The following is a 13,367-nucleotide window of genomic DNA, read 5'->3' as shown; positions in this document are numbered from 1 at the left end:
AGGCTTCATCTGGGCTGTCAGATGTCCAGAAATCCCCGATTCCTGACTGCTGGGCTTTTGTGCCCTTGCACATCTCATGCTTCAGCCTTCTTGCGTGTATACAGGCCATCTGCACAGCACATGAGAGGTAGGTCTGATGCAACCAGATGCGTTGGACTGGCTGTGTAAGTGCAGCATGGTACTTGAACCCATCTTTGTCTGCAGTTCCCCAGACAAAAAAAAGGGAGTCCCTAGATAATCCTTTTACCACTTCACAGACTGTAGGAAATGGTTAAAACTCAGCTCTTTTGCATTTTCTGAGAACAGATTTAAGAGCTTTTTCTTCTTAAGGTAGTGTTCTCTTCTAGAAAATGCTTTCCTCTAGTGTGTCTAACCCTGACTAAATATGCCAAAGTTTAGCACCCCCTTTTGAAAAATTTTGTAAGACTTTCTGTAGGACACCTGGAAAAGAAGACCTACAGCTATCAGGTCCCAAGTGTGAAGCTGAGAATAATATTGTTAGATCAGATGGCTTGCAAATGTAATGATGCTGACTATTTTAGACAGCACCTTTTTACTCTGAAGTGAGAACGGTGGTGTTTTCTGAGAAATGTCTCATTAATGATAGTAGTAATCTCTTTTCAAATGGAAGCTTATTCTTGATAGGAAAACCAACTTGCTTAAAGCTAGTCATTCTGGCATGTTAAAAGTACAGAACTGAAATTTATGATAAAATGAAACCCTAAGGCCAAATAACATTCTCAAGTGCTGTTCTGTAATATTCAAGCTCTGGCTGGATATAGGAGTGTTCTGAATGAGTAATATGGCAGCAGTGTAAAATCGGGAAATAAGGGAATTGAAGGCCATGTTTTGTAGGAGAATTATTAGGTAGTCTGAAAAAGAATTGTGCAATTTATCATTTAAGCAACAGATTCCTCTAGCAGATACAGATTTTTCTTTCTCTAGGAACAGCTAATTAAAGACAGGCTAGGAGTTTGTGATTCGTTTCTGTGGAGTTGTACTCCACAAAAGAGAGGCGTTGTGAGGATGTTGCTCATTCATCTTATGGGTGGTTTTTTGTTATTTATTTTTCTTAAACTTTCTCACTTAGGAGAGGTATGGAAGCATTTCTAATGCTTTGAATGTAACATAACATTTTTTTAGTCTTGATAAATTTTAGACATGACTTTTTAGATGGATGTAGATTGTTCTATGAAAGCAGCAACTGAAAGATCAAAAAAAAATTGTTCTTGCTAGTGAAAGTTAGTGAGCTAGAAATTACTACAACCTTTTCTTAGTGACACTTCAGAAAACTTACTGATAAAATCGGATACTCCCCCCCACCCAAAGAATCTTGTCTGATGTTAGAATCCAGGAACACAGGTGCCCAGGAAGGCCAGCAGCATCCTGGCTTGTATCAGGAATAGTGTGGCCAGCAGGAGCAGGGATGTGATCAGCTGCACCTCGAAGACTGTGTTCAGTTTTGGGCCCCTCCCTACAAGAAAGACACTGAGGCGCTGGATTGTGTCCAGAGAAAGGCAACAAAGCTGGTGAGGGGTCTGGAGCACAAGTCTTATGAGGAGCAGCTGGGGGAACTGAGGTTGTTTAGCCTGGAGAAGAGGAGGCTGAGGGGAGATCTTACCGCCCTCTACAACTACCTGAAAGGAGGCTGTAGTGTGGTGGGTGTTGGTCTCTTCTCCCAAGTAATGGGCAATAGGACGAGAGGCAATGGCTTCAGGTTGCACCAGGGCAGGTTTAGGTTGGACACTAGGAAAATTTTTTTCACCAAAAGGGTTGTTAAGTATTGGAACAGGCTGCCCAGAGAAGCGGTCGAGTCCTCCGTCCCTGAAGGTATTTAAAAGACAGATAGATGTGGTGCTTAGGGACATGGTTTAGTGGTGGGATGGCAGTGTTAGGTTAATGGTTGGACTTGATGATCTTAAAGGTCTTTTCCAACCTAAATGATTCTGTGATTCTATTCTATGATTCTGTAACACATGCAGTGGGAGAGATGGTGCTTCTCTTCATGTGGTGGTCCTGCTGCTCCTGTGACTGTTCACGCTGAAGGGTCAGGCCAGCAAGTTGATGGGACAGAAGACCAAACCACTGAAGAAAAGAGAGCCTGGGCAGACCAAGCTTGTTTCATTCCATTCCTCTCCACCCCACCCTGACTTATGTGCAGAACCAACCCCATGATCAGACAGCTAATTTGAAGATGAGAGGTGGGACTGCTCCTTTGCAGCCTGAGGTTGCATTGCATTTTGTGTAATGTGAAACTGTGCCCTGAGTTTAACTTGCTTATGTTATGGTTTAGTTGTTTTGAGAGAAGGATGATGAGTAGCTGTGGTGTTGAGGGAAACGTAAGTAAAGAAAGTCCAGTAGAACAGGACCGCGATATGAGATGCGTCCAAGATGGAGAGCTGGCTACAGCACCTACAGCAGCAGATGCCAGATGGCTGCTGGTTGTTGGGCTTTGCTCTCAGCCTTCTCCCACCTCTGTGAAGTGGGGCCATGCTTTTTCAAGGGCTTGGAAGTCTACTTATTCATTAGCGTTGGGCGAGAGGTAGGTATTGTTTTAATCATAGCTTTTAGGACTCTTTATTTTTAGCAACAGTTAGTGATAGCAGTCATAACTTAAGCTTGGGGGACTGCCAGTTGGCAGAGGGATGCTGGTAGCACTCAAGCAGGGAAGGCTCGCGTTGAAGCTGAGGGAGACGTGGGCTGTGGAGGTCAGACCGCAGGGTAGCGACAAACATATCCTGTCCAATAATGTAATATGCGGGAAGGTGGAAGAGCTAATTTCGGGAACAAACCTTCTGATTCTTTTGAATTCTGAATTCTTTTGTGCAACCCAAGGCCTCCCAAAATAGTTAAATCTTGATGTTTCAGGAGCAGCAGCTTATCTTACACTATTGTGTATCTACTATAGCTCTAAGGGACCAGGTATAGATTTAGTTGTAGGTCTTTTGAAGTAAGGGCCCTGATGTACCTATTAATATTACTAATCAATGTTAGAGCCAGTTAAAATGGTAACTCTTCGTTCTCTAACTTGACTGCCATCTGTGCAATGCTTAGACTGAAGAACTCCTTGGCAATTGTTTACAGCAATGATAAATTACAGAAGGAGCAAAATGAATGTTTTGGCATGGGATTAGGTCTTGGATGTGGTGAGCAAAACTTAAAACACAAATTATAATTGTTCCTGACAGTGGCGCAGAGAAAGGGTACTCATGAGAACAGTACTCATGACCAATGCTGCAGAGAAGGATGTGGGATCAATCCTTGGCTGGGCATTTCTATTTGCTACCCCGGCAAAGAAGCTACCCAGTAAGTTTATCACTTAGCAGTGTGTGGGATGAGTGGGAGAAACAGAGGATGTTCCCATCATCAGGAAGTCATCACGATCTATTGTGCTAAGTTTGCGTGACATTATCAAAGAGATGAGGGGAAGAGAAAAAAAAACCCATTCATTGAGCACATTTGTTTTCAAGCAGTACAGAAAGAGGAGCTGTCTTCGTTTTTAAGTGCGTTGATTGAAAAGTATTTTCACACCAGCACATCGTGACTAATATTCCATGCAGTCATGTTCCTGCCTGTCACTTTCTGATGTGGTTTTTGTGCAGCTGCAGGAAGGAGTTCATTTAACCCCAGCCAGGCACCTGACAATGTGAAGGGAAAGGCCGCTTGTGCTTGGAGCACTGTTCTTAGCAAGTGAACTTTCTGGAATAAGGATTGCCCCCAAATTGCTGTGATTTTTTTTTTTTTTGAGTGGCAGCCATAGGGGATGGGAGCTAACAGCAAATCGTTAGGGCAGAGGGACACAGGACAAATGGATGTCTAGCTGAGCTCTTGAAGGCTGTTGCTTAGTGGCGGGGGGGAGCAAAACATCTTCTTGCCTTATTGGCATTTTTTAAGGAGGGAGTGGAGAAGCTGGGAGTGACAGGGCATCCTCTTATGAGATGTATCTGTTTTGTTACGAACGTCAGCAGTGCCTCTCCAGAAATTCGATTCCAAGTTTAATGAACGTCTGGTAGCGTTTGCGTGTTCTGCAGCCAGGGAAAATGTGTCTAGCTGTAATTTTCAGACTCAGTCATTGAACTAACAAGGTGTGACCTCTGTTTCTGAGAGCTCGGGCCACTTACATGCCCATGACAGAGGTGCTATAAAGCCATGCCAGGTAAGAGGCCTGTATAGGGCACTGGTTTGTTTTCGGTATGGTCTCTTGAAAAGAATTGGGCAGTGTCCAGTGCTGACCTCAGTCTTTTTGTGGACTAAATTAACATCTTTATTCTGCCTGGCAATGTGGGCCAAGAAGAATTCTAAAATGAATGCAAGAATTTGTGGTGTGCAAGATGTCTGAAAGTCCCCTCAATTGTTTGTGTTTCATCGGTGCGTTGTTACAAATGGGCCTGTGTAACGCAGAGGAGGGTCTGCGAGCCCTGACAATGTGAATGGTGTAGCAGGAGGGGCTGTGCTGGGGCCCTTTTAAGTGGGGGAATATCCATCTTGCACTGTTGTTGGAAGTAATTATGAATCTGTTTTCATTTGAGGAAAGAAAAGCCCAGTAGATGTCATTTCATGTTTAAAATGTGAGGCTGAGGCATAAATTAGCGCCCTGCTGCTACTGATGCACGTAGGAGTCATGAGCTTTGAAATAGAAACAGGCCCAAATTCTGAATGTCACTGGCTGTACAAAAAAAAAAAGTCATACTGGGAGGTGATTTTTGGGCTTGTCTGTTTTCATGATACTATACTCCTAAAAGAAAAACTGAAAAAACTCTTTCATCCTTTTCAGTGTAGAAAGGGTAAAAAATCCTGCCTTCCACTCTGGGCATATCCAGCCTCAGGTTTGCTGCTTTAACAGGAGGAATTATCTTTGGAAAGAAATAAAGTGTACATTGGGAGCTCTCACCCCTTCACTGAGAACACATCTTCTTTCCTCAAGACCAGGCTGGGCAGAATGTCTCGCTTTGAGAATTAGGACCAGGACCCTCGCGTGCTGGGCTCTGCCCTCTGCTTTTGTTCTGTTGCTTCGTAAGAGGCATCAGGTCCAGTCTTTTGACTCTCTAAGCTCTTCTGTACCTGTAAGTTGGGGATGGTGATAGCTTACTCAGTGGTGATGTTTGAAGGAGAAGTTGGTGATGGTTGAAGCCTCAGTGGTGAAGCCATCGAGGGGCTGGTGACAGCGCAGCTCCACATCTGTCGTGGCTTATGGGTGCAGGGTGGTAACCTGCCGATGGCGGAGATGCCCGCAACTGCGGTGGCCTGGCATAGCAGGAGGCTCCAAGCAAGCAGAGCAGAAACAATGGCTCAGATAAACACTTGCAGATGGTTGCAGGGCAGTGGAAGAGCTGCTGGCTCTGAGGCGCCTTGCTGGGCTTCCCAGAGAGATTCTCAGCCGGGGATGGGCAAGAAAGCTGAGACCTGAGCGTTTTTCAGAAGAGACTGTGGCAGGGCCTCGTCTATGGGAGGTGGGAGTTGGTGGGAGCTGCTCAGAGAAGGCAAATTCACTCATCTGATCCTCGGGGGTGTCTTGAACAGCGTGGACTGCCTTGGCTGTAGGCAAGCCTAGGCTCCCTTTCTCCAGATGCTTTTTATTGCTACTGTATGGAATTAAATAGAAAGGAATTAAGCAGATTCTTATGTGTGTTCCCTGTTCATTGCAGATTCCCAAAGGACAGTTTTAGTCTCTGTGGTGGGTAAATAGGGCTGACCCTCTGAGTCCTGCAAGCGAAGGCCCAGTCTGAGCACCAGAGGAACGCGCCTGCGTGCCAGGAGAGGTGAAAGCACAAGGTCTGGCACTGGAGAAGCTCGCCTGGGGGGGGGAGGAGGCAGGAAGGATGTAAGTGTGTATTTAGGCCGGCTTCAAGGAAAGCTGCAAAGAGGCATTGGCATTTATATACAGGACTTAACATGTAGGGTTGTTTTTTTTTTCCTTTTTTTTTCCCCCTCGTTAAAAAGACCAGGTTCAGTCTGAGTAAAAATTGGCCTTTCCTCAGAACTACTCAACTTCTGTCCCCCTTGTTGTGTTGCTGGCTGTGCCGCTGCTGTGGCCTCCCGCAGCAGACAAACTTGAATGCTAGGTGTAAGGAAACCATAGGAAACACTCGCTTCCACCCTTTCTCTTTTTTGTGAGGCAGCTTTTTTTATAGCCATTGTCAGTGTGTCCAAAAGTAGCAAAGAGCTTGGAAGGCCACTCTGCATTTCTTCTTCCTTTTGCAGGTCAGATTGAGCTTCTCCCCGTGTTCCCTTCCAGTAAGTGGGCATACTGGTATTTACACAAGTAGCCTAGAAGTCAACAGATGAGAATTATTGGAATGGAGAGAAAAGGGGGCCTGTGTTCTTTTTTGTTTCAGACCTTGGTAGATGCACACTTTGCCTCTTGCACAGCGCTGTGAGGCCGCATGGAGAACCTGCCTGTGGAAGAGAACTTCAACACCAGAGGTTGCTGCCTGGGTCCCTGTGCTGCTCAGTTTAATGAGGCGTGATGGCTTTTGGCAGGTTTCCGCCTGGCTGCCACTCCACACCACTGCCTCTCATTAGGTGGGACGTTTTTAGGCGCTGGATTGAATTTACTTCCATCCCGTGCAGACCTGGTGGTGGTCTGCTTTTTACACACTCCAATTTACAGAGCTAGCGCCAAGCTACTAAATTATTAAGCTGGGGTTTTAATAGAAACCCCTGTGTAGGCTTAAATTGTTTCCACTCTATTTAGAGTTTCCTGCTCTGCTGGTTTTTATTTTGTCCCATGCATGAAAGTGTGGAGAGAGGAATTCACAGGAAAGCACGCAGGCAAAGAGGAAGAATTCGGCCTGAAAGTGCTAGAAAGTACAGACGAAATAAAAGGTTAATTGGTACTGTGTCCAGCTCTGATGGAGATGATAGGGGGGAAAAAAAAAATGCTTCCTAATCCCCATGGCAGTTCAGCGGAAACTTGTGTGTTTGTTTTCAGTGCTGTTTGTAGCTTAGGTTTCTCAATAAAATATTTTCTTGCCCGACTGTTTTCATCTTGACCCCTTCCCTGGGGCTTGAAAAAGATGTTTGTAAGCAAACACCGCTCCCCTGGTTTTTCCCCCAGTGTCAAACGCTGCTGCTGCCAGCGGGACGGCAGTGCTCAGTGGGGTGGGAGTTCCCCCTCAATGGGGGATCCCCCTTCCAGCTTTGCACTGCTTCCACCCAATCCTCCCCTTGCTGCAGGCTGTCCCCTACAGCCCCGCACCACTGTGGGCTGGGTCAGGATTACACTTGCCCAGTGAGTACTGTGTAGGTCAGACCTGGTCAGCACGGCTTGTTTTTAAGCAGCACAGCGATAAGTTTGATTTGTCCCTGATGACAGGTACGGTCGCTGTCCTCCACCGAATGGGTTGACTCTGTCACAGAGTTAAAGTGAGGGATGTTGTTTGAACCAGGGACTCCTGGACTACCAGGCGTCCTCAGCAGTGATTCCATGAGGATGCTTCATCATGAGCGGTGACCTCCTTCCTCTGGGGGTAGTTCCACACTGTGGGCATGCACCGAGTCCCAGGCGAGGGCACCGCTTTCCACCACGTCAGAGCGTGGTTGCAGGATAGGTTCCAACTGCTCAGACATACTGGTCTGAAGAGCCATCGTAGCGGAGCAAGTGGGGTTGTTGAGCACAGCTGCAGCCACATGCAGCAACCGAGCTTCAGGTGTGCGCTTGAGGGCTTGGAGCAGATCTATTACCAAGGTCTCTGAATACATATGGTTTGTCTTACAAGGTGTAAAACAGCTTAAACCATCTGAGTTGGCTCACATGTGTACAGTACTAGCAGCTATCGGCTGAATCCCGCCTGGAGTTTACAGGTCTGGCTGAAGAGAAAGTTGGGCTGTGAATTATAAAGGCTACCTTCGTCACTCAATGGCAGGAATAGCACTGCAGTTCCTGTCATTGTCATCACGCTAGAGCCGTGTTTGGGTACTTACTGTGTTTAATTGCACGGCTGATTTACTTAATGTCTCTCCTGGGGTCATTCATAACACATTCATTTTTAGGATTCGGGGAAATCAGGGACGCTAGCAATCCATTGTGGTTCTCTCCCAAGACTGGAGTTTTCCAGACAATGATGGCAATAACAGCAGTGGTTTAGTTTCAGAGTAATCTGGCTAAGCTGATGAAATTAGCACTGGCAACTATGGTAGATGTAGATCTTAATGCTTGCACATGAATGATCTCCACTGAAAATATAATACAGGTGTAGGCAGAGGCCACAAGTTCCCTGGGTTTGGATAACTTGGAGGATGTGTGCATAGTTTATTGGGAAATCCCTGGCAGTGCCTGTAAATAAAGAATTTTCTGATCGGCGTTTGGGTGTAGAACTGAGGTGGTCATACATCCTCCCTGGTGTACAGCCATGAATCATTCTGTTTCATGACAAACTTGTTGTGCCCCCACAGAGGAGCGCCTTTGTACCTGGCTGGTAGCTCCAGTGGGGCGTCTAACATGCTTCTCGGCTGCTTTTAGGAAAGACGAGGTGCTGAAAGGCCTGTGGCAACAGTCAACCTAATGCGCCTCGCTCTGCTTGTTTTTAAACAGATGGACCTCTCTGTGGAAACTCTTTATAGCTTCATGCAGGAGCGCCAGAAGAAGTATGCCAAGTATGCAGAGCAGATCCAGAAGGTCAATGAGATGTCTGCCATCCTCCGCCGTATACAGATGGGCATCGACCAGACGATCCCGCTGATGGAGCGGCTGAACAGCATGCTGCCGGAGAGCGAGAGGCTGGAGCCCTTCAGCATGAAACCCGACCGGGAGCTGAAGTCTTAGCTGTGACCCGGCGGGCTCCCCCTCCTCACCTTCCACGCTCCAGCGTTCAGCACAGACGCACTTCCAACGGGGCGGGCTGGCAGATGTTTGAAGGGGACGGCAGTGCTGCCTGACTCTCTGCCAGGGCATCGGAGGAAGAGCAGCGTCAGCTGCCAGAACTGCGCAGCCAGGAATCCAGGAGCTCCCCGGTCCCGACGTCTGGAGATGATGATTTACGGTTCTTTCATCTCCCTCCTCTTGCCCTCCTGTCTCCTTTACCACTACCACCGCCTGTGCCGAGACATTTGTTTCATTGCTGTGACTAGACTGGGGTTTACAGAGGAGGAGTTTTCTTTCATCTGATTTTTTTTTTTTTTTTTTTTTACTAGAAAAATTCAAAGGGATACGGGGTGTGACAAACCCTCTAACATGGCTTTTGTGCCACTGAGGTTTAGACGATTAGATGGCTGGCAGGTATTTCTGAGATCCCCTGGCCTTGGAAATAAGTGTGTTTTATAGGTGAAAGTGTGGGAGCCAGGAACTGGCTTATTAAAATCTGCCTATTATCATAATTAACATGGTTTGCATGGCAGGGTTTTGGCATGTCCTCCTCAAGGCTCCTGTTTTTATGGGCTCGCTAATTTATGAGGCTGTAAAGGAATAACTGTTCCAGATATATATGTCTGTTAATGTTAAGCAAGCCTTAGCGTTCCTCTCCCCCTTGCCCTGGCAATGTCCCTGTGCCCCAGCTGGTGGCATTTCGTGTCCCTCACCTTGCACAGTGATTCTGACGGGCACTGGCACCAACCTGTTCACTGCGCATCCCAAAGTTGGGACACGCGGTGGTTTTTTGGTTTGTGTTTGGTTTGTTTTGGTTTTTTAATTTATTTATTTTTATTGGGACACTCCAGTTATCTCGGTGCTGTCTTTTTCTACCAGAGGGATGCAGTTGTTTCTTTACCTTCAAGTGTATGGAGTTGGAGGGGGGAGATACGAGAAGTCCTCTAGGTCTTCTCCTCAGCTATAGCTGCCGTCGTGCCAAGAGCTTGTCTGAGCGCGCTGTTTTATGACTGAAACCACACGGCCCTTTGGGACCGCGCTCAGCAAACTGCTCCAAAGGCAACAAGGTGTTCTTGCCTTCTCCCAAGCCGAGGGCCCTGCTGGAAGGCAGGCAGCGTCTCCACGCCGCCCGGGCGCTGGGCTGGCCTGTAGGAGACTGCTTCATCGCCAAGTCTGCCACTGGCCTGCTGGCTGCAGGCGATTTGCAGCACCTCTCTGAGTTTTGGTTTCTTCCTGTATAAAACGGGGGGATATTCTACACGCTGCTGTAAAAATATTTACGAGTCTAGAATAAGGTTTAACAGCCCGTGTCGCCATTGCGTGGCAGCTCTTGTCTGCAGCAGAAAGGCCATGAAACCAGAAGCGAGGATTTTGCCTCCGTCAAGGGTGGGTTTGTGTGTGTATGTTAGTCCCAGGATGCTGTTGCTGGCGAGGAAGCTGAAGTGCCCCCATGAACCCCAAAGGCTGTTGTACATGAGGAGTGCAATTCCAGGGGTGAGGACGGCTGTCTTTGAGCGAGTCAGTGTGACAACCCATCTTCCAGTACAGCACAAGGATAGGTGACTTTCTGAAGGCAACTTGCTTCGATACCTCCTGGTAGTTAAGAGTACTTACTCAGCAAAAGATGGTCTCTAAGCATTTGGGAGTAAGAGCATGGTAGGTTTTTGCCGGTATTAATTGCTGCCTGGTGGCAGGAAGAAAGAGGCCGTTCTCTTGTTGCATTCCCAAAGGCCACATAGCCTAGAGTGAATTTTGTGATGTGGACTGCAGCCAGCGTAGATGTGTGTCTGAACCGTAGCGGTGGTTGGTCCTCAGGGCCAGCTGAACACTGTCTGAAAGCAGAGTCCCATAGAAATGAAGTCCCCTGGAATGATGCCCTGGGAAGAGCCAGTGACTGCTTGAGAGACGACAAGGAACTCTGCAGATTTTTCTAGTAAAGGCAGCAGAGTGGGCCTGGTTGTCTGTTGCTTCCACCCTGGAGTTGTTATGCAGTTGTACATACGTGGGTGTATGCTGTATGTTGAACGGGATATAACATCAGGCTTCCATCCTTGCTCGTGCATCCTGCAGTATTTTACACTTGGTTTGTTAAAAGCTTACATGAGAATTAACAACCCATAAAAACCTGCTTGTCCTCATTGCCCGTCACTGAAGATGTCTGCCTCCCGCCATCAGACACACCAGAATATTCAGCAGCTTTAAATAGCGGCTGCAGGCATTTTTGTCCTCCTTGTCCAGATGATGCTGTCTGGAAGTTTAGAATGTCCGACATTCAGCCGTCTGCCAGACAGGATCAGAGATATCCCACACCCTGGCGTGCTGGAAGCCTATACCGGTGGGAAGATGCTGATACTGGATCTCGAGGCGGGGGCTAGGCTGCAGATGCTCTCTCCTGTAAAGCTTCTAGACATTTGGCCTCGTGCTATTAAGTATCAGATCAAAGCATTGCCCCCTGCCGTGCTAATGAGGGCAAGTGAATAGTATTCCTATCCGAAAGCTGCAGGAGCGAGGGCTGCAAATCAGTTCCTTCCTTATTTGCTATGAAACACCTAGACACTGGGCTGATAATGGGAGAAAATGCTTGTTCCGATGAACACTGGCCTTTAAGCTTGTGGATGTGGTGCTGGGCCTCCCAGCTAGAGCTTTCTGAGCAGCAAAGGGTAAGCTGTGAAAAACGTCAGTAGCTTAACTAGAAAGAAATCAGAGCTGAAATGCGAAGGCCGACCTCTTCCAAAGCACGCAGGTCATCACCTTTGGTCCACAGGTGATGGTGTCTTGTATGGGTACTGTAAGATAGCGTGCACCCTCTAACTGTTCTCAAATGATGGTTTACAGTTTTATTTAAAACATAATCACTGGCTTCGTTAACTGTAAGTCTTTGGACCTCTCACCCGAGGGGAAGAAATTTCCTGCCACGTCATCTTGAGCTGCTGTTTGTTGCCTGGCTGTTCCTCGTTTGCTTTGCTCTGCACGCTGCTTTCAGCTTCATCGCAGATGCAAGTGATGCTCAAGGTGAGACTGTTGCTTCACTCCCTTTCACACTGGTTAGCAGACTTGAGATGTGACTGGAATTGCCTTTCTGCTTATGAATTTCCTTTTCCAAGCCAAACGCTGTTGGAGAAGGCCTCGGGTATCTCTCACGAATGTACTAGCTGTTACTTCTACCACAACGTTAGTGCTATGAACAAGAGAATAATCTGGCGTGCTCCACGGAAAACAACATTTCTGCCCTTTTCTGCTTTCTGAGGTGGCATGTGGTTGGGCTGGAGAACCTGGTGAGTCTCTGGGTCTGCAGTTCCCTGCTGGCCTGGGCTGCTCTGGTTCTTCCCCTGAATCTGCTGCTGCGACCCCCACTTTGTGCTGCTGCTCGTGCTTGTTGCGTCCTTCACAGGTCAGCGTGCCACACGCGCAGAAGGGGTTTGCTTTGTTGTTTCCGTTGTTTTTGTAATTTAATGCATTGACAGGGTGCTAGAATGCCAACCTATCTATCTGCAGGACAATTTCTGTGAAGATCAGTGAAGGGGATAGAAGAGAGTTGTGATTTTTTTTTTTTTTTTAAAAATACATGTATTTTAAATTAAATATATTTAAATATATTTAAATATTTAAAGTGTATTTTCCCCTCCTCCAAGCTTTTACACAGAAAGAGTAGAAATACACGTTTTCACAGGCCCACTCGTTGCATGAGCCAGCCCCTCTATCGGACTGCGTGCCAGTGGTTTCCTGAGGGAGTATTGCAACGTCCCTCCTGTTCCCGAGCTGCCAGAGTGGATTTTGATTACCAGCCTCGTGGCTGAGCGCTCCTTGGTTTACGGGTTATTATCCTGTTCGCAGACTTGCTCTGCTTTCAGCTGCCGATGTGCTACGTGTCCCACAGCTCCAGCATTAAAACGTTTGGTATCGCTCTTTTCCACGTGTCTTGTTTCTCCGATGGCCTTGCTTATTCTTCAGTTCCAGGGCACCACTTCTTCCTGTGACGTCTATGGACAGTACACACACCTTAGCGTGGGAGGTCGTATTTTGGCTTTTCTGTTTTGTATGCAGAACCCACCTTTGTGCCATGGAGATGGCTGGTTTCAGCTGCCCTGGGGCCACCTCTGGCCTGGGACTGGAAGAAAACCTGTGTCGCAGGAATGAAAATAAATGTTGGGTTTTTGGGATGCTGTCCCAATTGAGGTTGGCAGTGATGTCCAATTTAAGTAAATGATGTGCGCAGCAATGCTTGTGGCTGGCCAGCTTGTGACTGGGGTGGGACCGTAGTTAGCTGGCTGCCTCCCTTTTCTGTGCTGGTAGCCTCTTGAAGATGAAGAAGAGGGACTGGGATTGATGGACTCAGACACTTGTGTAAGACTGTAGCTTCCCTGCGCAAAGCGCTCGTGGTGTGAGGCGCTCTGCCTGGTTTGCCTGGGCACTTGCACCTTGTCTGCACCCAACAGCTCTCCTAAGATTCAGCGGGAAGACTAAACATGAGCAGCAAGGTATTTCTCATCCTTTTTTTTTTTTTTTTTTTTTCCCTTTTTTTTTTTTTCCCCCCCTCCACCTTTCCTCCCCGCCCAGAGACCCA

The 13,367-nt window shown here is 47.3% G+C and overlaps 1 protein-coding gene across 2 annotated transcripts in view; it reads left to right on the top strand.

Annotated features, from left to right (window-relative positions):
* The window catches only part of BORCS5 (BLOC-1 related complex subunit 5), a 76,362-nt gene extending 64,028 nt beyond the window's left edge, over positions 1-12,334 (top strand). For both annotated transcript variants that reach the window (XM_035892069.1, XM_035892070.1), the window contains one exon: positions 8,534-12,334. In XM_035892069.1, coding sequence (XP_035747962.1) covers positions 8,534-8,764 — 231 coding nt within the window. In that variant the 3' untranslated portion in view covers positions 8,765-12,334. The remainder of the gene's footprint in view (positions 1-8,533) is intronic.
* The last annotated feature ends 1,033 nt before the right edge of the window (positions 12,335-13,367 follow it).

This window comes from Egretta garzetta, unplaced genomic scaffold (genome assembly GCF_000687185.1).
Source record: "Egretta garzetta isolate BGI_Z169 unplaced genomic scaffold, ASM68718v1 scaffold293, whole genome shotgun sequence".
NCBI lineage: Eukaryota > Metazoa > Chordata > Aves > Pelecaniformes > Ardeidae > Egretta > Egretta garzetta.
The sequence above is the reverse complement of the archived record's forward strand: the minus strand, read 5'-3'. Positions and strand labels throughout refer to the sequence as shown.